Source organism: Crocodylus porosus, unplaced genomic scaffold (assembly GCF_001723895.1).
Source record: "Crocodylus porosus isolate Cpor-Errol unplaced genomic scaffold, CroPor_comp1, whole genome shotgun sequence".
Classification (NCBI taxonomy): domain Eukaryota; kingdom Metazoa; phylum Chordata; order Crocodylia; family Crocodylidae; genus Crocodylus; species Crocodylus porosus.
The window spans coordinates 61,528,087-61,551,766 of NW_017728906.1; the positions used below are offsets into that span (position 1 = coordinate 61,528,087).

Here is a 23,680-nt window from a genome sequence, read left to right on the forward strand (position 1 = left end):
GCAGGTGACCTTACCCCCCTCCACACAAAAGACAGACTGTAACCAAGCACCAGTGCCTGGGGAGAAGACAGAGGAGATTCAATTCTTCCTCCACCGAAGAAAAACCCTGTCGGGATTCTCCAATGTGCGTCCCCGCTCCCCTCGCTTAGCCCGTGATTACACCCGGGGTTTCTTGTGTGGGTCGCCGCCACACAGGCTGAGCCACCAGGCCTCCCTCCCTCCTGACAGGAGGCGGCGGCCGCGTTCCCGCGCTTTCCCACCCCGCGTGGCAGGACCCGCACGGCGGGAGCAGTCCCGCCCCGCTGCTTCTGCTTCTGCCTCTCCCTCCCAGCCCAGCGCAGCGCGGCCAGCCGCCCCCGGCTCCCCGCGGCGCAGCGTCAGGTGCAAGGCAGTGCGCCTGTGCGGCGGCGGCGGAGCGGAGTCAGCACCGCGGGAGCATGGCGGAGCCAGGAGCCGCGCGCCCCTGCCCGCCGAAGCCCCGGGGGCCAGGTGAGCACCACCCCAACCCCTGCCCCTGCCCCTGCCTGCGTGCCCGGGCGCGGAGGACTGCGGGGGCCCCGGCACCGGGGCCGAGAGCAACAAAGGCACCGAAGGGGGCGGCGGGGGCGCTTGCATCAGCGGCGTGTTGCAAAGAGCCGGGGGGAAGGGGCGTGCCCGCGTGTGTGCATATGTGTGTGTGTCTGTGCGCGTGTGCGTGTGCGCGCTGGCATGTTCACCTGGCTGTGCTTGTGAGCCTGGCTGTGTGCATGTGTCTGTGACTGGCTCTTTGTGTGTGTGTGTCCGCGCGTCTGGCTGTGTGCAGACGTGGGTGTGCACCTGGCTATGGGCACGCATGTGCTTGTGTGCCTAGCTTTGTGCATGTGAGGCTGTGTCTGGCTCTGCGTGTTGGTGTCTGGCTGTGTGCATGTATTTGTTCCTACCTATGTGCACATGTGTGCCTCTGTCTGGCTTTGTGCATGTGTGCCTCTGGCTGTGTGTATGCGTATTTGCCTGTACGTATGTCTGTGTGTCCAGCTGTCTGCATGTGTGTATGCATCTGGGTGTGTGCCTGGCTCCGTGTGTGTATGTGCATGCACACACCTTCGAGTGCGTGCTAATGTATGCCTATTCAGTGGCGGGTGGTGGCACTGTCTGAGCCAAGGGGGGGGGGGTGTGTGTGTGTGTGTGTGTGTGTGTGTTGGCCAAGGGCAGCCCGGGAACAGTTACAAGGGAAAGCTGGTCAGGCCTGGTAGTTGCCTCTTGCCTGGGGATTGGCCAGTGAGGTGTTGGAGAGACAGCTGCATCTGGCTGAGAGGGCCGCTCAGTTTCTTGTGTCTGTTTGCATGTCTTCATTTTCAAATCCCTTTCTTATTTGTGGCTGGTAAATATTTGCCATGAGGTCAGTTTTCTGCATTTGCAAACCTGTTGGGTTGGTCTGGTGTGATAGAGGCGTGTACAGGAGCTAATTTCCCAGGCACTGAGAACACCGCCAGGGATGGAGGGAGGTGTTTAACTCTGTTTATTGACAAATTCCACCGATCAGATGACAGATTGAACATGCATCCAATCCCCTAAAAAAGCAAAAGAGACCTTTATCTTCCATCACCACTGCTCCCTTAACTCAAGTCGCTGCCACAGGAGCCTGGCCTTTCTTCTCTTCCTTTCAGTCTCTGACCTTTTCTTTAGGTTGAGTTTTTGTGTTTCTTCATTTCTGTATAATAATTTGGAGTGTGTCCTGAAGCAGGGACCCAGGATTAGAACAATTTCAAATCACAATGCTGGTAGGCAGCCAGGGAATAAACTGGTTAAGCTAGTATCAAGAAGGAATACTTTGAATTCTGAGCCCTTTATAGGCATCCCTTTTAAAGGGCTTTCCTTTGCTGTGACTTTCTCAATGAGCTGAAATTAATCTTTTTGAAGCAAAAGGACTTTTGGTGTGTGTGTGTTGTGGGGGGCACTAACACAATCCTGACTCTTCTGTACTGCAAATAATTACATCTAGATTTAAAAAGAAAAACAAACCCTACAAAGGCATGTACTTCAGTATTAGGAAATACTAGAACTAAAGTTGCCTGTTGTAACATAAATTATTTGTCCTTGTGCATATGCAGTTGGATAAACTCCTTAATGATATGATTGTATATATTCTTTCCATCCGATCTGTCCACCATATGAGGAGTTCCTGAATGAGACAGCCATTCAATACATTTTTTCCTAATGGTCCATTGCGTGGCCTTTGCTTTGTTACCTGCATGCCATTTGAAACTTGCATTAGGTGAAAAATAAAAAAAAAGATTTCCTCATGGCTTTATGCTAGGTACGACCTAAGTACTCGAGTACCTCCCGGACATTCACAAATTCATCTTGACAGCTTCCCTTGGGAGGTAGGAGTATGTACTTGTTACTGCTTTTGTACAGATGGGGAAAACTGAGGCAAAACAAGGACTTGCTTGAGGTCACAATGTAGCAGAGACAAGGTTAGAACTTGGAGCTTTGTATTTCTCTGGACGGTGCTGCTTACTATGTAGAGCAGCCCTGGCTTCCACTGACTTCTGTTGCAGCTGAGTGCAGACCCCTAGCATTTCCAATTAGCACTCAGTGGTGATGCGGAGGAGGAAGAGTTAGTGGGCAGTGAGCAGAATTTTGGTTTGTGACTTGCCCAGCAAGGCGGATGGAAGTGGATTCTGTGTAGGGTTCTCTTGCCTTTACTGAGACTCTCCTTTTTCTGGTTTTAGTCTTCTACTTCATTCTGTCCCTGAGCTATGAGATTGAAGAAGACTAGAAGTAGAGAAAAGACATTCTCTTCCTCTCCAGTTTAAACAGTAAATGAATATATGCCTCTTTCACTTCACAACCCTTTGTCACCATCCATTCTCTGTCCTGAATGAAGGTGGGCCCCATGAAAAAAGTTATATGTGGACATCTGATTAAAGTTTGTATCACTATAAGTATGTACTATGGGATGGAATTAAAGTTGCTTTCAGTAGTATCTTCCAATTGCATATTATCATCTGAGTTCAAGCTTTTCATCTTAAGCATTGTAGCACAGACTGCTACCATTTTGGGTACATTAGCTGGTAGCAGAAGGCTTTTATTCTTTTATCCATTTATACTTTTGAACCAGCCATGAGAAGCAGATTCATGATGCACCAAAAAAGTGTGTTCATTTGCATGTTTAGCCCCATTTCATACACATAAGTATGCTAATTGTTTGGGATTTGAGTGTGCCTTGTCGGAGAGCTGGGTTATATTAATAGCTCTAGCTTAATAATAGTTGTGAGGGGTACAGAATTATTAATTTGACTCAGTAGTAATGAGTCTTGTTCATATGTTGTCCTGATTCGTATAATAGTATCTGCATTTGTATATCATTCTTCCTTGAGAGGTTCTGTGCAGTAACTAGCTGTCTCTCCTTGTAAGAGGTCAGATGTTCCTGCCCAATGTAGGGTTGGGTCTATGTTCTCAGTAGGGAGCCTAGCCTTGGGGCCTCTTTCCCCAGTGCTGTAGTTTCCCTGTAGCATGGGTGAATAATTTTTGTATGGTTTTTGGTGTACTATATGCTGCACTGGTGACACTGTGGGGACTCCAGTCTTGATCATTATGATACAAAAATCAAGGAGTAAGAATGCAAGCTGCGGTAGAGATATGGCTAATTTCAACAATACAGAATTCTGCAAAATATGAAGAGAATTTCATGGCTCTTTGTCTCCCTCCCTGGCTCTTTTTTCTTCTTGCTATCAAAGATCAGAGCTCTGCTACAAACAATGGAGGTGCTAGAGCTCAAAAAAGGTCACAAGAATCTTTTATAATGGAGAGCATGGAGCAATCAATCTATGTATAGGGGGTCATTGCCAGCTCCATCTATAATATTAATGAACAAACACCAGTTGAGGGGCAGATGTCAAGAACCAGCTCTCATATCCTCCCTTTCATTGCCCTGTGAAGTGTGCATAAGCATCTGTCCTGAAAACCTTGGAAAGAGTCACTATCTCAGTTTATTTTTCAGAAAAATATGCTGTCTTCCTTACTGAAAAGTTTAGTCAAAACTAAGATAATTAAAGAGAGAAAGTACATACGATGCCTCGTGGAATAGCAAAATGTCAGAGTGAAAATAAGGAGTTATTTATTGCAAAGGAAATAAGAATATAGGAATTGGTTTCTTCTTTTTCAGTACTCGTCATTTAGCTGATTTCTAAAAACTATTAAGGTTATAGAAAAAATATGTGTATATTATTTCCTGTAATACATTCCAGCTACCATTGTTTTCCCAGGGGATTAATTAGCATACTTGTTTTTACATGGTATTACTGTTTCACAAGCACCAATTTTATTTCAGAATAGTTTAATAGGTTCTGTCTACAAAATACAGGTTCAGAGACATTCCAGATTAATTAAATGAGTTTAGTAATACATAGTGAGAGAAAATATCTTGCTTCATTGCAAATTTGACAAAATAAAAGGAAAATATATCCATGAGAAGATCTGTGTCCTAAAAATACACCAGCTAAAATTGTTACGGTTTTATAAATATAGCATATTTCAGTGGACTATCATATCTATGTGGGTATACATGAGAGAAAATTTTGATGCTAAATTTATTTATGCTCATTGCATGGCTATATGAAAGCATATGTCCTGCAGATTGATACCTCCAGATTGTTATAGTTAAGCTCCTTTCTTCATGAATTAATATATTTGGAATTTTCTTCACTGTTTTTCTTAGCCTTCTTTGCAAGTTAAACCTAGTAAAAGAGAAGCTTCTGTGGTAATATTCAGTTCACGCTCTTCAGTCAGATACTAACACTGCACAGAATAGTGAGAAAAATGGTATTATAATGCCTATATTGTTCTTACAAAGTTCAGGTAACAAGTTTTTTCTTTTCTTTCTGTTTTCTGTATGAGTTCTTCTGTTGTCGGTTCCCCATGGTTGGCCATGGGGAATAGGTCTTTTGCCTTCATCCATGACATTTTTGCTTGAGTTTTCCTTACCCAGTATGTTAATAGGTTATCCATCTTTAACTTAGTGTCCTAATCTCCCTGGGTACATGCGTGTTTCCATTCATTTTAATGCAGCACTCTCACTGGAGAACTAGAATGTTTCTGTTACGACTGAATCTCCTTCTGGCTCAAGCTGCTCTGAGTTCAGTTTTTTTTGTGTGTGTAAGGTCCCTAATACCAAAAATAGGGAAATATTGCCTATGTCCGGTATAGCCATCTCTCTCCTCCTTTCTAGGTGCTCTCATTTTTTTTCCACATTATCAACTTAGAATTTCAGATTGTTTTTTGAAACTCTGTGTGTGTTCTGGGTTCTTATAAATATACTCTTCTTTTGCTTAATGTGTGCACATGGCAAGATTTTACCTAGCTTAGCATACCATGGAACAAGGACTTAAATCAGTACACCTAAATACCATGTGTCCCTTTGTCTTTTATTACATATCAAGTTTAACTTTCACTCATGTCTTTCACTGGCAAAATTCTAGTTACTAAGTTTATTAGATTTATATCCTGGCCTATACAGAAAGTACCTTGCAGCAGACAAGCAAACCATTCATTTTATTATTCACAAGAATACTAGTATAACTTAACAAAAGTTATTAATAAAGCATAAGAATTCTTACAGTACCATTGTGAAATTTCAGTAGAATTATCATTTAACCCAGCTTCTGTATACCAATTACATTATTTTTCTGCTTTTTTGCCATTAATGATTTATGGCATTTTAATTGCACATAATATGATATTTTCCAGTTGTATGTTTTATGAGTAATTATGTGAGAATTTTCCCTGTGTGTGTGTTTGTGTATATATCTATATACATATACACATATATAAAATGAGTAACTCTATTTTTTCTGTGCCATAACTTGGTACAGTTACCTGGATTTTTAAACTTGATCTGTTACAGTTTATTAGTCTGCAGCTTTGCATTTGTCCAGTATCCGTTTCATGTCTTTAATGGTGTTTTCTTCAAGTCAATGAAAAATAGAGGGAGTTGCAATCTTAGCTAGACAAATATTTTACTTGACTGCACAATAAGACACAGTACTGGTTTTAAAATGTAGTGCTCGGAAGTACCAGTCAGCATAACTCATCTCCATCATTATGAATGATAACGGGGGGCGGGGGGGTATGTATCTTGGCGGGAGTTGACATCAGATTGGGCTTCCTGCTGGGAAATGGACACTAACAGAGGAAATATCTCACCATTAGGACAAAATAGAAATGCAGAGTCTGTGAAGGCAGTTTTGTTGTTACTTAAAACATAGTATGTCTGACAGTTCCCACCTCTCATTAAAATAATGTTTTATTTTCTTAGTTTTGGCTTTCTGTTATCAGACTGTCAGGAGGGCATGTAGGTGGTGTTGGATAGGTTGTTTTTCAGTTTTGGGGGCTTTAGGAGATTGGTTCAAATAATTTTCAAATAAATATTGTAGCAGTCTTAGTCAATTATTATTTTCTTTATAATAAGCTAGTGATATCTTATATACATTTGTTCTGATTTAAAATAGTTTTCTGTACTCTGTGTATAGACTATGGTTTTTACCTGAAAAGAAGACATTGTTTTGTTCCATCTTGGGCAACTTCTCGTCATTCCTCCCTTCAGTTGGTAAATGGATAACCTGTGTTAATTAGATATTTGTTTGCCCTGTTACACACTTGTTCCTTTGCTACTGGTGTATATTTTTGTCAAATGTGAGAGAAAAAGGAGTAATGCTCTTCACCAAATGTATATTTAATTGCTCATCATGCGCTAAAATACAGTGAGTGGAAGTGTTTACATGTAAATTCTCCTGTAACAGTTTTCTTTGCCCAGTTTAAAGTCTAAGTCATTAGGGGCCAAGCTTTTTGGCAAGCATGCCAAAAATTAGCCCTCACTCTAACCAAGAGATGCTCTAATCCCCATTCCCCACAAGATCTGCTGGTCTGCTTTCTGCTTCAAGCCCTGTTCTCCCTGCCTGATTTGCTGTTTTGTTTCCTGCCCTATTTGACTTGTGCTGCCTGTCCCTTCCCTCACCTGTTGCATGCCACTCGCAGAGGCTGCCCGTACCACAGTGGTACCCGTGCTGCAGGTTGGCCCCCCTTGATCTAAGTGATAGTTACTGCTAATCTTTAGCAGTTACTTGGCTTGTTAATCATACTTGTGTACTAGCCACTTCAAATTAGTTACAGTCAAACTTCTAGCTTCTCTAGACCACCACAGTACTTTTAATTATCTTTGCATTGACTTCAGTTTGATACAAGCCTTGTTTTATAACTTGTGTTTTGGCAAGAGATCCCAAAAATTGTTATGGCCTGGCAAGGCAGATCACGTTAAAACCTTTACATGTACAATTCTTACTGGATTTTTTACAGGGCCAGGTAACATTTTTGTATTTTAATTGCCTCCAGGGTTTTCCAGTGTGTCAAAGTTGATTTGTTCTTTTACTTTGGTCTCTCTCTTTCATTGACTGTGGTTCCTTTTTGACTGTTTTTTTTTCTTTTTTGGAAAAAATCTTGCCTCTTGCATATAATAGCTTTCTAAACTGGAAAAAAAATCTGCACACAGGCCCTAGTTACTTACATTTCCTGATGATTTTTTTAGTATTAATTCTACAACCCCCCAAATGGATCAGCTTTGGCTTCCAGTGTCAGAATTAGTTTTCTGCAGGATTGTCTTTTCATGTAGGCCAGTGTTAATCTAATGCTGGGATGATGGTGGTAGAGGGTGGTATGCCCTCTGTGTTGGATGTAATTTAACTTTCCCAAAGGTATTTTTTTTGTAATTTACTTGAAATAGATTTTGGACAGAGTTTGTTATATATACAGTGTAATTTCAGTGTAAAAACAGTGTAATTTCTCCTTTTGCATTCTACCTTCTGCTTATATAAACCTTCACCATTTATTTAAACCATCACCACTTTCACTGATGATTAACTTTTATATTGCCTTGCAATATATGCAGTACATATGTTGTGTGTTTGCAGGGTGAAATCTCTGGAACATGTATTAACTTGATGTTGTAAAGTTGACTTCTCTGCCTGCCGTTCCTTTTTAAGTATTTTTTTTGCTTCAGCAGCATCTGACTTCTGACTTCACATTTGCTTAATGCTTTTGCTACATTTCTCATGAGAGAGGTGAAAGACTATATCAAAACATTCTTTAGTCTTCTCAGGGAGTTTGTGGCTTCAAGCAGGTGTCATAAGAGTCATCATTTTGTCTGTCTGTCAGTCTGTATCTCTCTTTTTATATACTTCATCCTTACTGTTTTTAATAAGTTCCCCGCTTATTTTTTATGATCTTTATTGATACTAATTTTCCTTTAAAGGAGCAGTGATTCAAAATTAACACTTTTCTATAAAAGAGGGATAAATGATGAGAACATGTAGAAGTTACTGAAATGATACCGTAACAGCTCAGAATAATAATGTATTAGAATAAAAAAATATAATAATAATAAAATAACTATGAAGTTATGTATACTGGTTGTGAAGTTTGTCTTAATGCCAGAAGCTGGAGGGCATATTGATGCTTGTAGTTTAATTCAATCAGATAAGATCTGGGAGTGTATCTTGTTTGGTTCAGTACATGTGAATGGTCAATTATGTGTCATGTGCCAACCAGGAAGGCTGCTCTTCATTTGTGATTTGCAGTTAATTCTGTTTATCGCTGTAGAAGTATACTGGAATTTTGAATAGGCCTTTTGACCCACAAAGAAAGGTACAGATTTATCTTAAGAACTGTGCTACTACGCCTGAGGATGTTAACTATAGAGAGAGCATTGAAATGGTCTTTCAGTCACCAAATGTACTGCTTTTTTAAGACAACAATCTGGGTTATACTTTGAGAAAAGCTATCATCTGAGGAAACTGGGCTTGATTATCTATCTCAAATTAAATATTTTAACTGTCAGTTTATTTTATTGTAAGTAAAGTAAACCTCTAATTTTGGGGGGAAAGGCTATAATCACTTGAAACAAAAATTCCCTCTCTATGTAGTTAGGTAGACAGTAGGGCATAATAACATAAAATGGGTTTTGCCTTTTGTCCCAAAAATGAATATGTAATCTTCTATTAAATATCTTTTTTGGGTGCAAATAAGTACTGAATTATGAGGAGTTTGAACATTTTATGTAAAGCATTTAATATATACTTAATCCATTCATGATGCCATGGAGATTATTTAGACTGATAATAATAATGCTTTTAAGAGTTTTCCAAGTACTTTACACACAAACATAGAGCCTTGGTGAAGGAGGTAGGTATTCCTATGTTATTCATGAAAGAAATTGAGTGCTGAATTCGATGTTTGGTCAGGGATCACGAAGTCTGTGGCAGTGCCCACTTTATTCCCACTACTGTTTCAGCCACAAAGCATTCTTCCCCCCCACTCAAACTTTTTTCTGCTATTGATAGTTTTGTGTTAACTGGAATTAATAAGGATCACCTCTACAAACTGGATAGAATAAGAAATGACAGTTCTGAAACATTCTGTAGTTTTGGTCCAAAGTGCTTTGGAATCCCTGGGTCCCATACGGTTGATTTCAGTGGGTTTTTAATTGGGCCCTAAAATGACAGTGACTTCCAGGGTAACATTACAGGATATAGTTATGTCATTTGTGCTAGGGTTCCAGAACAAAGACTGAACAGACAGCTTTGAATGAGTTTTAGTGAGCGAGTGGGTGGGCAATGGGTTGTTTAGCCGGGAAGTCCCAACAAAGGGGTAGAATCTGAGAAATCTCTGAATCCTACAGAGCCAGTGAAATGCCTGGGAGAATGTGTTGAAGACCTGGAGGGAAAAGTTGGAAAATGTATAATTGCACAGAGGCGCACTGATGGGCACATACGAGTAGTAGGAATGTTTTCTTTAGTTATTTTGACTTTAGAAGGGAAAACTTGTATTTTGTTTATCTGTTCATTTTATTCCACTATGTTTTTCTTGCTCTTTTTATGTGGCATTCTTGAATTTCAGATATCATTCCTTATTTTTATACCATGGATACTGAATGTGCTATCTTGTTCTAAGTTACATATTGATATTGCTTATAGAAGTGGATAAGAAATCTAAAGGAGCCTGCCCTTGAATCATAGCATAGTTAGTCTGTCTTAAGTGGGAGGAAGTGAAAAGAATGGAAGCAGCTGATTTGTTACAAAAACCTGCAAAGAGTAGCTTTCTTCCAATGCACTCATGCTCTGGGAGAAGTCCACAATGTCACAGTAGCATAAATATTTCTTTGTGATGGATAGCTAGCTTTCACATTTTCTGTGGTGGAGAGAAGTATATCTTCATTAACTTATTTTGTTTCTTGTTTTGAATAAAACAATTCATAGAGCTCTTTAACCTTGACTGTAATTTATTCATCCATGACTACCATGTCAGTCATTTTTAACTTTACTTAGCGAACAAGATGTCCTGGGTTTGAAAATTTCACCAGATGTGTTTGCTGTAGTGTACTAAGCCTACTGGCCTGGGTAAATAACACTTAAACTTTGGCACAATGTCACTCCCCCTAATAAATCAATGAATGACTACCCCAAACAAATCAATTACAGACCTCTTGCTGTATGGCTATCCTGCTTCCGCTTGTATCTTTCTGAGCAGGCAAGAGAATCTAGTATCGTATCTCCACATGGATCTGACCAGTTGTTTCTCACTCCCAACTTCCTTTTTAAGGAGCAGCCTTCGCTCTCTGGCTCTTCTTCGTTTCTGAAAAGCTGTGTTCAAGTACCACAGCCAACTCAGCCCACCCATTTCCTACTCTCACCTCTTGCTGTCTAGGCAGATTTTTCAGGGGCTGAAGACACCTTTTGCTTTGTATCTGAGTGTGAATAAAAAATATGGAAAAGCACAGGACGCCAACTTAACTTGGCTTTTCTCTTGGCCGCTGTATACTGGGCTATGCAAACATATGGTTAGAAAAGTTACATGTTCTTTTTTTTTCTTTTTATTTTTTTCCCGCTTCTTGTCTTTATTGGAAAGGTGTGTTCTGTACTTTGATCAGAATATGGTCAGGCTTGATATCAGTCTAATCTCTTTGGGCAAAGAGTTCACAGCCTGTTTCCTGCTTCTGCTACCAGTGCTCAGTTCCCTGCATCTGATAATTTAAATGTTGTTTTTCCTAGGTGGGGCATTATTCATGTAGCGTGAAACTGTCTTGGGGGTGGGGAATGAAGAGTGAGGAGGTCTTGGAGCTAGCCAGCTACTAATTTTCCTAAGTTTCTGGAGATTACCACCTGAGCTTTGCCATTTTGAAATGAATAAGCAGCCTGTGGTATGTGTATTAGCATGTATTGTTTTTGAAATGTGCTACTACACATCTATGCTATAATATACTATGCTTCCCTTATCGTGAGCAGTTGTCTTCAGCTTGATAAAAGCTCCTGGAGTCTGAAAAGGAGGAATGAGAAGATCCAAGAAGGGTCATTGTTTCTGTTTTTCAGTTTAGAATGGAAAATAGTAGGAACTTCGGGTTGCTGGCACTGAATATGCAGAATTGATGAGTAGACTAGATAAATATCTTAATTTACAGAACAACACGCATATAGATGCTATTACTACTTATGCCTGTAAGGTTATTGGCTCTTTAAGATACTGATACAAATATAACCATTTTGGGTGGAAAGAACTGTCTGGGGCAGCTGGTTAGGAGCAAGGCAACTAGTCTGGGATTCATGAACCCTGCCTTGTATGTTCACCTCCTTTATTGGGCATGACAGCAGCTAAACTGTTGCAGAAAAGTGCGAGGTTTGGCCCCTTCGTATGGTTTCTACACAGAAAGGTAGTAGAGCTGGTGTTTCTGTAGCACCCCTGCCTATCTTTCATCTTTCCAAGAGAGGAGGAATTAAGCAGTTCTTGTAGCTATTGGAGTTCCAAAGCTAGGAGCATTCATAGTATCATAGTAGGTAGGGTCGGAAGGGACCTAAACAGATCATCAAGTCCAACCCCCTGCCTTGGGCAGAAATGGATGCTGGGGTCATGACCCCAGCCAGGTGTCTGTCCAGCCTCCTCTTAAAGACCCCCAAGGTAGGAGCGAGCACCACTTCCCTTGGAAGTTGGTTCCAGGTCCTAGCCGCCCTAACCATAAAGTAATGCCTCCTGATGTCTAGCCTGAACCTGTTCTCTGTCAACTTGTGGCCGTTATTCCTAGTTACCCTGTGTGGTGCCTGGGGGAACAGGGCATCTCCCATTCCATGCTGATCCCCCTGGTGAATTTGTAGGCAGCCACCAGAACCCCCCTCAGCCTTCTCTTGTGGAGGCTGAACAGGTTCAGGGCCTCTGGTCTCTCCTCGTATGGCCTACCCTGCTGCCCCCTGATCATGCGAGTGGCCCTCCTCTGGACCTTCTCAATGCTAGCCAAATCTCTCTTGAAGTGCGGCACCCAAAGCATTGTTGTTGTTCTGTAGCTTTTGGTGGATAGAGGCAGGGGCAGGAAGGGAATAATTTTTCCCAGTCCCTGTCTTCACCTTACTGTATGTTGCCTCCCCTCTTACATTTCCTCAGGTTGTTCTTTCCCCGATCCCGGAATTTGCCTTTACCTGAGTACTAGATCAGCTGTCTGGAAAACACACTTTCCATTGTCTGGTTTATCATGCAGTTCCTGGTAACCTCAATCATGAGATCTGCGAAAGTATTCAAAGCTTAAGTTCTGGAGCGCATTTCTTAATGAATTTAGAGGGCAGTGACGAAGTGAGGCTCCTATGCATTGTGTTATAAAACTACTTCCATAACACTTTTTGAAAGCTTTTCAATTCTGAAACTATCTTTAATGACAGTTTAGTCTTAATTTACTTTTATGTATATATTTGCCATTTTCTTTTCAACATCCTGTATCTGCAAGAGGTATAAAGGGTGTTTTAAGAGTTTCTGTCTAAATGAATAGCATGTATATATTTCCATCCATGTTTACTAAAAAGGTTGTTTGTTAACCTAGATTTTATTTTATTACTTTACATTTTTTATAGCGTTTTGACATGACATTTTCACATTGTATTGAAGTAGCCTATTGGGCAATAAACTGCAGCCATAATCAGTGAAGACTATGTTAAGAGATGTGTGTGTGTTATATTATTTTATATGTATATTAATAATAATATAGGGATTTGTAGAAGATAAGTTTTGCAGAGTGTAGTGGCCATGGTAAATTAGTGAGCATACCATAAGTTTTTCCTAGTGCTTTCATTTACAGCTAGAGTTCCTAATGCTCAGAAACTAATCAGAAGCCATTCAGTTCCTTTGTTTAGCAAATTGTAAGAGAAGGAAAAGTCTACAGAAGTACCTTTTAAGCTATCTGCTGTCTGTGTATAGGTGAGTGCAGGGGGGCTTCAGAAGGGAGGTAGCTATTAGGAGATGTTGTGGAGGGAATCTTATGGAAGCATGTACTTTGGTTTTGGGGCAGGAGGTAATGGTCATTGAGGTGTGTGTGTTTTTGTTCATCAAAAATGATTACCTAAGTAGTTCACTGGGAAATTCTGAAGAGAAGGTCTAGCTATAGAAGAGCTGTGCTTGGGAAATAAATGCTTCTTCTTACCTGTACTGTTCATCTTGCCATCTCTAAGACCTCAAAAATCTTTATTCTGTTTGGCCAAAAAATTCCAATTATCTGGAGCATACATCCTGCAGAAATCTCTAACTTCCCTTGGTTAGATTTGTTGCTTTTCTGTGATTCTGAACCCTATGGATTACACTGAATACCCTGCTGTTGAAGACGCACAGCTTAGTACTAAATGCATTTGTATTTCCATGCTGAGTACTGCTTTTCAGAAGCGCACCCATCTTACCTTTTAGTGGGTCGTCATACATGCAGTTATTGGAGTTGTGGAAGGTGGTTCCTAGGTAAGTACACTCATCAGTAGTACTCAGATCTGTTCCTACAAGAATGAGAGAATCATCTGAGGTCATGGTGGCGTGCATAACTACAGTTTTTTTGACTTGTTGATTACAAGACCTGATTGTTTAACAGTTCAATCTGAGGTTTTTTGGCCTTCAACTGCATTTTTGTTTAATGTATTCAGGGAGCAATCATCAGCAAAATGCACACTTCCCAACATTCCGTCAGCCCGCACATCTATCTCATAGCAAAATCAGGGGTAACACCAAGCAACACAGGGGAGAGGACACACCCTTGTCTGACTCAAGTGGCAACGTCAAAGCAGTCTGCACACAATATATTTTTTTTATCTTGAAGTTGACCCTGGAAAGGAATTTTGCAAGGAAATTCATAGGTTTCCAGTATCTACTGTAGGGACCCGCTGTTTATACTTGCAAAAGCTTTCTGAAAACCAGTGATAGCTGTCATTCATGCAACATAATACTGTCAGATAAATGAAAATATGATCTTTATAAAAATACGTAGATTGTTAAGTGGCTTGTTTTTTTAATCTGATATTGCTGGCATTGCAGATTCTATTCAGAATAGCTACCAAACAAAATCTCAAGGACCAGTAGTAGCATGCTCCCATTCCAGTTCTTATGTGTATATATTTTGAGAGCCAAAGAAAACCAAAAAATTGCCATTACATTTCTGAAAATAATTGACAAAGAAAATATAAGTGATATTACTAGAAAACCAGATAAAACTAAAACCAGAGCGAAACTTATCATGATGGTTTGTTTGTGTTTTCAAGGCCTAATGAAATGTAAGCGAGTAAACAAACAGTGCTATATTATAAAGACTTTTTTTTCTTAAGTATTTTGCAGGAAGTCTGGTGTCATGTAATAGGTGTGGTACTAGTACCCTTGTTCTCTTAGGCTTTAGTGCTACCTCAGCTGTGGATTTACTAGTTTGGAGCAGTTTTCCCCACATCCCTAACCTAGGGATAATATGAAACAAAGACTTTTTGAGAAGTAATATATACCTGTACGAAATACTATAGTAAAAGCTGTATTAACCAGCATTTAAGTAACCAGAACACTGTTAACTGGAATTTCCAGCCAGCTATCTGGATGCTACGGGGAGGGGAGACTTGCAAGCAGTGGATAAAGCTTGCTGCTGCCTCCACTCACCACCCTACGCTGCCACTGCTCCGGGTGCCTCTCCCCTCTAGTCTGCGTGCAGCTGCCGTCATCCTCCCCACCCCCGCTGCACATCCAGGTGAAAACCCCCTTCCTTCAGGTAACTGGAATTTTTACATAACCGGCACCCCACTTACCCCACACATGCCAGATAACAAAGCTTTTACCGTATCTAAATCAGATTGAAATAGCTCATTTGTTGAAATTAACACAAAAGTTAATTTGTGTTAATTGCCCCTTCAGCCAGGGGGAACGCGTTTTCTCTGAAGGGCTGTGATCTGGTGCAGAGGGGAAAATCTTGAGGAAAATGGATTAAAACAATTTGTTTTGCTACTCTTTGCTTAAAGAGGAGTGACAGATACCCAGAGGTCTGTAAGATGTAGGGAAAGGAGAAAGCTAGGAGAGACTGGTGCTGAATGTGTTTGGTGCATTGATCTACTAGGGTATAATCATGACTCAGCTGAAATATGCAGAACTTCCCTTTACTTCAGGGCTAGGGACAGAAGTTACACATAAACCAGTTTAAGCGATCAGAAACTGGTTTAAACCTGTAACTGAATAGAATCTCAGTGCATGTAAACCAGTTTAAAAATAGCTGAAACTGGTTTAAGATAAACCTGATTAAATGTAGTATCAGACTTAACTGATTGAGGTCAAACTAAATTATTGAACTTCTGTCCCAGACCTATCCCTGGTTCAAGTTAAATCAGAGCCCCTTAGCATCCCAGCATGCTTTTCAGCCCTGTGTTGTGCTGTGCTGTGTGCACCAGAGAGCAGAGCTGGCCCTGCCCCTCTGCTCCCTAGCCACAGCAGGAGCGGGGGCATGGCCAGATGCTGGCTGGTATGGCCACCTAAGGTGAAGGAGGCAGGGAGGGGTTTTATTCTCCTCTTCTTCCCCTGGGGGACCCCAACCAGGGTCTGCCTGACAGGCACAGCAGATGTTGTCAGGCATTCCCTCTGCCCTTGCTGCTGGAGCAGTGGGGGGCATGGCCAGCCTCAGCAGCAGACTCAAGCCAGTCGGGGACAGAGTGAGGGGTTAATTCCCTCCCTCCCTTGTCCCACTGGCACAGACCCCAGCTTGGGTCTGCCCAGCTTCCCCCCTCTCCTTCCCTCCCCCGCTTATGGCTCAGTATGGCCCAGAGCCCCTCTCCCAGCCATGAGGCGATCCTGCTTTGCCTTCCCAGCTGCTGGGGCTGGGGTTTAGCCCAGGAGCAAAGGCCAGAGCAGGGGGAGGGAGGGGAGCGAAACAGCCCCAAGCCTAGGTGAGGACAGGCACAGAGGGATTGTGGCAGAGGTGGCTCCATTCTAGATGTGATCCCCACTGACCAGAGGGACCCAGGCTGGTGGGGAATGGGGAAGGGGCTCAACTGTGTCAATGCTAGCCTGGGGCAGAGCCAAGCTGAGCCGAGTATGCAGCTGAGGGAGCAGCTCCTGCCTGGTGACCCTTTCTACATGCTGGACGGACAGTGGCCCCCGGGCTGGTCCCAGCCCATGCAGTGGTGTGAACAGCTTGGGCTTGTCCTCTTGGTTACCTGCAGCTGCCAGGCACCAAGCTGGGTGCACACTGCTGGCTTTTCCCCTACCTGGTGATGGTGACACAGCATGGCCTCGCATTCCAGGCACAGGGTTCTACCACTACAGCTTCCATACCACTGCCATTGGGGGGCCCTCCCTGGCCGTACTGGTAGGCACCTCTCACACTGCCAAACTGTGGTTGGCTGCCAGATGCATGGCCCCATGTACCAGGCACAGGGTGCTACTCCTGTGGCTTCACCACTGCTATCTGCCTGGCCATGCTGCGCCTACAGCTTCCCCACCACTGCTGCTGCCATCAAGGGCATGGCCAGATGCCGGCCTGGCATGGCCCCCTAAGGCAAAGGAGGCAGAGAAGGGCTTTATTTCCCCCCTGGGGATCCCAGCTGGGATCTGCCTGGCCATGGCACTGCAGCCCCTGTTAGGGTTCCTCCCCACTTGCTGCTCCAGGGGCAGGGACATAGCCAGCCCAGCATGGCCCCCTAAGGCGAAGGGGGCAGGGAGGGGATTTATTTCCTTCTCCTACCACGAGACTGCAGCCAGTGTCTGCCAGCCCTGGCTGCCACCTCTGCTGCTTGCTTCTGGCCACACAGACCCTAACTGGGGTCCCCTGGGGGCAGAGGGGAGGGAACAGGGAATAAACCTTCTCCCGGCCCCCTTCACCTAAGGGGGCATGCTGACCAGTGTCTGGCCACGCCCCCACCCCTGCTGCTGGACCAGTGATGGGGGAAGGACCCTGATGTGGTAGCAGCCCCTATTATGATGGGGGAGCTGCACTGTGGGCAGGAGCAGGGCAGGCAGAGCTGCCACAGCCTGCAAGGGCAGGTGGCGGCAGTGGGGCTCAGAGGGGTGGCCCACAGCCCCCCAAACCCCTCTAGCACTGCCATCACTGCTTGCCTTGCATAGGCTGCGGTAGCTCTGCTTGCCCTGCTCCTGCCCACAGTGCAGCCCCCCAACTAGAAAAAGGCTTGTGCTCCCCGGGACACCATCACAGGGGCTGCTGCCCCATGAGGGTCAGCAGCAGGAGAGTGGGTGTGGGCAGATGCCAGCTCAGCATGGCCCCCTGAAGTGAAGGGTGGCAGGGAGGGGCTTTATTTCCTCCTCTCTTCCCCCAAGGAACCCCCAGCTGGGGTCTGCCTGTCTGGGGGCAAGCAGTGGAAGTGGCGGCTAGGGCTGGCAGACCCTGGCTGCAGTCCCCCAGTGGAAGAGGGGACAGAGGGATGAATAAACCCTGTCCCTGCCCCCTCCACCTCAGGGTGCCATGCCTGTACTTAAATGTGAGAAGATCTCATCTCTTAATATTTAGCTTAATGTCAAAATGGTCAGTCTTTTGATATTTGGGAATTTCTCCAATGTATAGAGCTTTCGTGTATACTTTAAAATTGAGGCTATCGCATAGGCTGTGCATGGTTGATTCTACTCTAAACTTTGTTGGATTAATAATTTAGGATGTGGGATAACAGTTTCTTGGATTAAATTGCTACTGTCATGAATGTGACATAAGAGGGAGAGAGAGAGGCTTGCCAGCTGAAAGCAACAACTACAGTGTTGCTATTCATAACTAAATCTGCTTTTACAAAATTGGAACCTGTATGTTAGGCATAAGACTAAAAATGAAGTGCATAGTTTAAATCCTTGGGGCAAGCCTTTTTAACAGGCATGCCACTCTGATCCCCTTCCACTGCTAGATCTGCTGTTCTGGTTCTCCCAGCCCTGTGCTCCCTGCCTGATATGCTGTTCTGCTTTCTGTATCCTTCCTATCCAATTTACTGCTTTGCTTTCTGGCCTGTTTGCTGTTTTACTGCCTGTTGCTTTCCCAGTCTGCTGCCCATGGCATAAGTTGGCCACCTCTGCTTTACATGAAGCTTAATAAAGACTCTATATGTGTTAATTCAAATGGTAAAAAAATCATCTATATTTCCTTTTAGTATTCTTAGAGAAAAAAACTTGGATTCAAGAGGGGGATGGACATAATTTCTTATGGGGGTGTGTCTTTAATCACTTGGATCAGTACTCTTGTTACTGTCTTTAAAAAATTAGCAGCTTCATTGAATTTGCAGGGGCGGTGGGGGGATATTTTCTTTCTATGTAGTAATACTCTGTGAGAACACATGCCTAGACTTCTACTATGGGTGTTGGTTAGGAATGATTTCATCCTGTATGCAAATGTGGGGGAAAATGTGCTTCAGTAAGCTTGTTTTTGCTCAGCCTTTGATCATTTTGTATCATCCCTTGGTATTTGCAGTCCCTGTTTCAAGTATCTGTGTAATTAGGTAAATATTTTTAAAGATATAATTGATAACATAATAAAGGGTGGTGGGCAGTAACCATTGATGCCCAGTGCGTTTGTTGTAAAAAGGGTCATGCATTTGTGTATACCAGTGATTCTCAGCTATGGTGATTTGAGATCCTTTTAAGGGTGTAGTCAGGTGCCATGCAGTGTTAGCACTGTTTGGTGTGTGGACATGTTTCACAAGATTAACCCAGAGATTTCAAATGGGAGTTCAGCGTTTCTGACTGGTTCTGGTCTTTCTGAGATGTTTGCAACAGAAAAAATAGCTTAATTTTTTGGTAGTCAAAAAATGAGTGACAGTGTTAAGAACTGACATTTTCTGAGGGCTGCCTTGAGTCCTAAAGAGATCGAGAACCCCTGATATACACTTTCGTTAGAACTGTCGTGGAGCAAGTTATCAGAGAATGTGAGTGGAGCAAAAAACACAAATGAGTTTGAGATATTTTAGATTTCATTGGAAAGGATTTGTATGTATGGTGGAAAAACAGTAACATGGGATTACTCTGTCCATGTGCGTATAGCCCTCCTCTTGGATAACGTGTTTTGTTTCTTGGACTCGGTACTTGGATAATTCGCACCTGTACTTCTCCTACAGGTGGCTTTGTCCACCCTTTGCTCTGCAGTAAAAACAGAAAAGCTCTGTCTGATAACCTGCACCTCATATTACATGAGCATAACCCACTCTGGTGCTGAATTGGAGGGGGTTTTTGACAGGTAGTGTGTCAGTTATATATGTGAAAGTACGGTAATATGAAATAAATGGCAAGCATGTTGTGTTACTAGTATTTCATTGCCATTTTTTCTTAACCACCTGTTTCATAAGGCTAACATAATACAATTGTTGGGTGTCTCTTCAACACGGAATATTTGGTATAAGTGAATTCTAAGTGTGAAAGTATGATCTGTAAAACAAAGCTGAGAGTGTAGTCTCTTTCAGGTGAACAGTTATGTGATTTAATTAAAATGTCTTTTGCTGACAGTGTCTTTGTAGATGTGGTCTTTTGTAGTGATTTCAAGTAATTTCTATTGCAAGTATATTTATAATGATTTGCCCTTTTCTGTTTTGGGGGGAAAAATGTCCATTTTGGTGAAATGACTATTGAAGCCATGTTGGTTTCACCCCTCCACCAAACTGATCATTATGAAATCATCTTCCAACAATGCCAAACCTTTCAATTGACAGTCACCTTATTTCTTCCACCTACACAGTAAACTTCAGTAACCTGCATATGTAGGTGTTATTGTTGTTCAAAATCTTACTATTAAACAGTGTCAAGATACTGTGTAAAATCAGATATTGCTGGTGTGATTGTGTGCAATATGGTTATAATTAGTGAAACTCAAAGCATGGTGTTTAGATAATAAAACGGGCAGGCAATTATTTTGGGTGCAGGTCCACTTATCAAGTTTTTGGAAGCTGTCAAGGGCCGCATGGGTAACCCTGCCCTTTGACAGTTGCCCTGTCCCTGGTTGCCATATTGGGACCGGAAGTCCAACCTCCTAGCCCTTGACCTTTGTCATTGGAAGTTCCTCTCCTTGCCCTGGAAGTTCTCCTTTTGGGATGAAGGGTACTGTGATCTGGAAACTGTGAAAAAGATAGATATATAGAGAGATATAGAGATAGATAGAGATACAGAGATCTCTATAATGTATACACCCCCCCCACACACACAAAACATCTACTATAACCTATTTTAATTTTATTTTAAAATATTTTTCTACTGATTTCTGTGTTTACAAAAATTGCATCTAGAGGTGGCTGCATAAGAGCTTACAATACAGTCCTACTGTGTGTTCTGTATGGGCATCTAGGGGGTATAAGTGGCGGTTTGGTTGGGAAGAGTGTGTGTGAGTTTGTATGTGTGTGTGCACATGGACGTGGTGGGGTATGGGTATGGTGCTTGGTTGTGTGTTGCCAGTTCCACAGTGTGCAGCTCTAACACACTGCATGTAAGCCTCACGTGATGCAGCCAGGCAGATCGCATGCCCAGGCTCTGTGCTTCTGCAATCCCACCCTGGGTCTCTGCTGGTCCCAGGGCACTAACACCGGCCCCATGTTTCCACCCACCATCACCTTTCCTTGCATTCCCTTCTGCAGACTTGTCCACTGCTCCCTGCAGCTGCCTGCTTCCTGCAGTGCTCCCCGCAGCCCTGCCGGGGCCCACTGCCTGCTGCAGCCCTGCTGTGACTCCACTGCCTGCCGCAACCCCACCACTCACTGTGGCTCCACCATCTGCCAGAGCCCCCCATGGCTATGCTGCCTGCTGGGGCTCTGCTGCCTGCTGGGTCCTGCCTCGGCTTAGCCACAGCTCTGCCACCTACTGGGGCCTGCCACCCACAGTGGCTCTGCTGCCTGCCAGGTCCTGCTGGGGCCTGGCCGTGGCTCTGCCCCCTGTTGGGGCCCACTGTGCTGCCTGCTGAGGCCTGCTGCAGCCCCGCTGCCCACTGGGGACCACCATGGCTCTGCTGCCTGCTGTGGCTCTGCTGCCTGCTGTGCATCACGTGGGTCCCACCAGTCCCTGCAGCTGCCACTTCCTGCTCTGCTCCCCACAGCATCCCTGCCACTGCGCCGCTCCATGTGGCCCCCACTGCTCCCCACAACCACCACTTTTAGCCACTCTTAGTTTATTTTCTACTCAGACAGAAGGAGGGGGTTCTAGGGACATGAGGCCAGAAGCCACAGAGGCTTCTGGTTGGGGGCTGAGGATGGGAAGGAGGTGGGGGACTGGGTGTAGCTGGGCTAGCCTTGTTGCTCAGCTACAGCTTCCCACTGCGTCCTGCTGCTGCTGACCGCCTGTCATCTTTGACAGGTGGCCACAGGCAGATATAAATTCATTTTCTAAAATTTTTAAAGGCCTTGCAGGCTGGATAGAATGGGCTGGCAGGCCAGATTCAGCCCACAGATTGTAGTTTGTCCACCCCTATAATAAAACTTAACAGAATTTATAACCGCTCTTTGAAAAGCGTCTGGCCTTTTCCTTCCTGGAATGCCATTTTCTCCAGAGCTGATCTGTTATCCTTTTGGTGTATGGTTGGGATTTAGGGTGGAAATCTTGTGCCTCTCCTCCTTCAGCCTCTTTTAGATATTCTCTGGATGTATCTACAGGAGATGTTAATGCACAGTGGTTACCATGCATTTATTTAGTACTCGTATAATCAAGTACTAAATAAATGTGTAGTAACCGGAGTTACTGTGGAGTAGCACTGGCTAATGCCTTTTTAGTGATGCTACCTCGCAGTAGCCTAATAATACTTCACAGTAGCGTGTAGCCACCGGGCTTCAGACAGCTGCTCTCGAGTGGCTTTTGCTCTGGTGGAAGACATTGAGCACCTTGTGGGCTCGTTCTGTTGCCCAAGTAGATGTCTCCCCCTTGAGTCACCAACCCCGATCTCACCTGCCACGACTTGTTGTTCCTCAGTTGGTGAGGTTGGTCGTCGAGTCCACTCGGTGGCCCACGGTTCACCTGGCAGCCATTCACGGGGCTCCACCACCTCTACACCCCAGCCTCACGCCTCCTTCAGAGTGTCGCCCGTCTGCTGGTCTCGTCCCCTCAGTGAGGATGGTGCCTTCTGTTTTGGTGTCTAAGTGGCTGCAGCCCATGGTCCCATTTACCCTTGAGGGCCTACCCCTCGTCCCTCTCGCCTGTGCCTCTTCCTTCGGGGGAACCCACAACAAAACAAGATACACCTTCCGAGGCTTCACTTCAGCCTCCCTCCCCAAGGTATCCACGCCCTGCCCTATGCTCCTCCATCTGAGTTAACAAAATGGACATTGCAACAAAATATCTCCTAAACAAGGACACACCCAGGCGTGGGGCTCCCTGCTCCCTTTCTGTCCTTTCCTTTACTCCTTTTCTTTCCCTGTTGCTCCAGACCCATTGTCTCTGGTCTTCAATCCTGTCTGCCCATTTCTCTGGCTGAGCTTGGCAGTGATACCCACCCCAACAGTAAATCCCCTCAGGGCTCTTCGGGGGTCTTCACCCCCTGACCAGGCTTTTTCCGCGTCCTGTTGCCCCAGCACTCCCACCTGGGTCAACTCTGTCTCTGCGTTCTGTCCTAGCCCCGTGTGCAGCCGTTGTGTCCGTCGTTCCCACACCATCCCAGTTGGCTTCTGCTGGTGGTTACACCTAGCGCTGCCGGTGTCTATCCCTGCTTGCCAGGCTCTGCGGGCTCCTTGTGGAGAATCGTCTCTGCTGCTGGCAATGGATGCAGCTCCTCTCCTGGGCTCTCTGCCCCCTCCATGGCGTCAGCCACCATTTTTATCTTCGCCGGCCGGCATCTGACGCTGACATCATCGTAATTGAATAAAAAGGCGGCTAATGAGCTGTGCCGGCTCTTCCTTCCACCCCTTACGTGCTGCTTCTTGATCTGCGGGTAAGTATCTTCATTACTTTGCTCCCTGGGACATAGCGTATTAGCACCATTGGTGCTATGACATGCTACTGCATAGTATTATTTGGCTACTGCGCAGTTAGCATCTCATGTAGACATGCCCTCTGAGCATTGTAGAAGTATATACTCTATCTTATGAGTCAAGCCTTGTGAAATAGCATCCCATCTATTCATGAGATATATGACAACTATTTCAGTCGCTCAAATGTTTTATTAAAAAAGCAATATATGTGTTGTTTCTGGTATTCTAGCTATTTACTAACCCATAGAGAGCCAACATCATGTGAAGTGTTTCTGAATCCCATTCTGAATAGGATGGGATTCAACACAGACAAGTGCAAGGTGATGCACTTGGGGAGGAACAACCGGCACCATACCTACAGGCTGGGGAACTCCCCTCTTGTCAGCATGGAGGCGGAAAAGGATCTTGGAGTCATAATTGACTCCAAGATGAACATGGGCTGGCAGTGTGGGAAGGCAGTCAGGAAGGCC

General features: G+C 44.1%; 1 protein-coding gene across 12 annotated transcripts in view; it reads left to right on the forward strand.

Annotated features, from left to right (window-relative positions):
- Positions 1-347: 347 nt before the first annotated feature.
- Positions 348-23,680, forward strand: part of MAP7D2 (MAP7 domain containing 2) — a 157,987-nt gene continuing 134,654 nt past the window's right edge. For 5 of the 12 annotated variants that reach the window (XM_019529194.1, XM_019529207.1, XM_019529198.1 and 2 more), the window contains exon 1: positions 350-489. In XM_019529194.1, coding sequence (XP_019384739.1) covers positions 438-489 — 52 coding nt within the window. In that variant the 5' untranslated portion in view covers positions 350-437. Of the gene's footprint in view, positions 490-23,680 lie in introns of all 12 variants that reach the window. The other 7 variants (XM_019529193.1, XM_019529197.1, XM_019529200.1 and 4 more) reach the window with 4 other exon arrangements.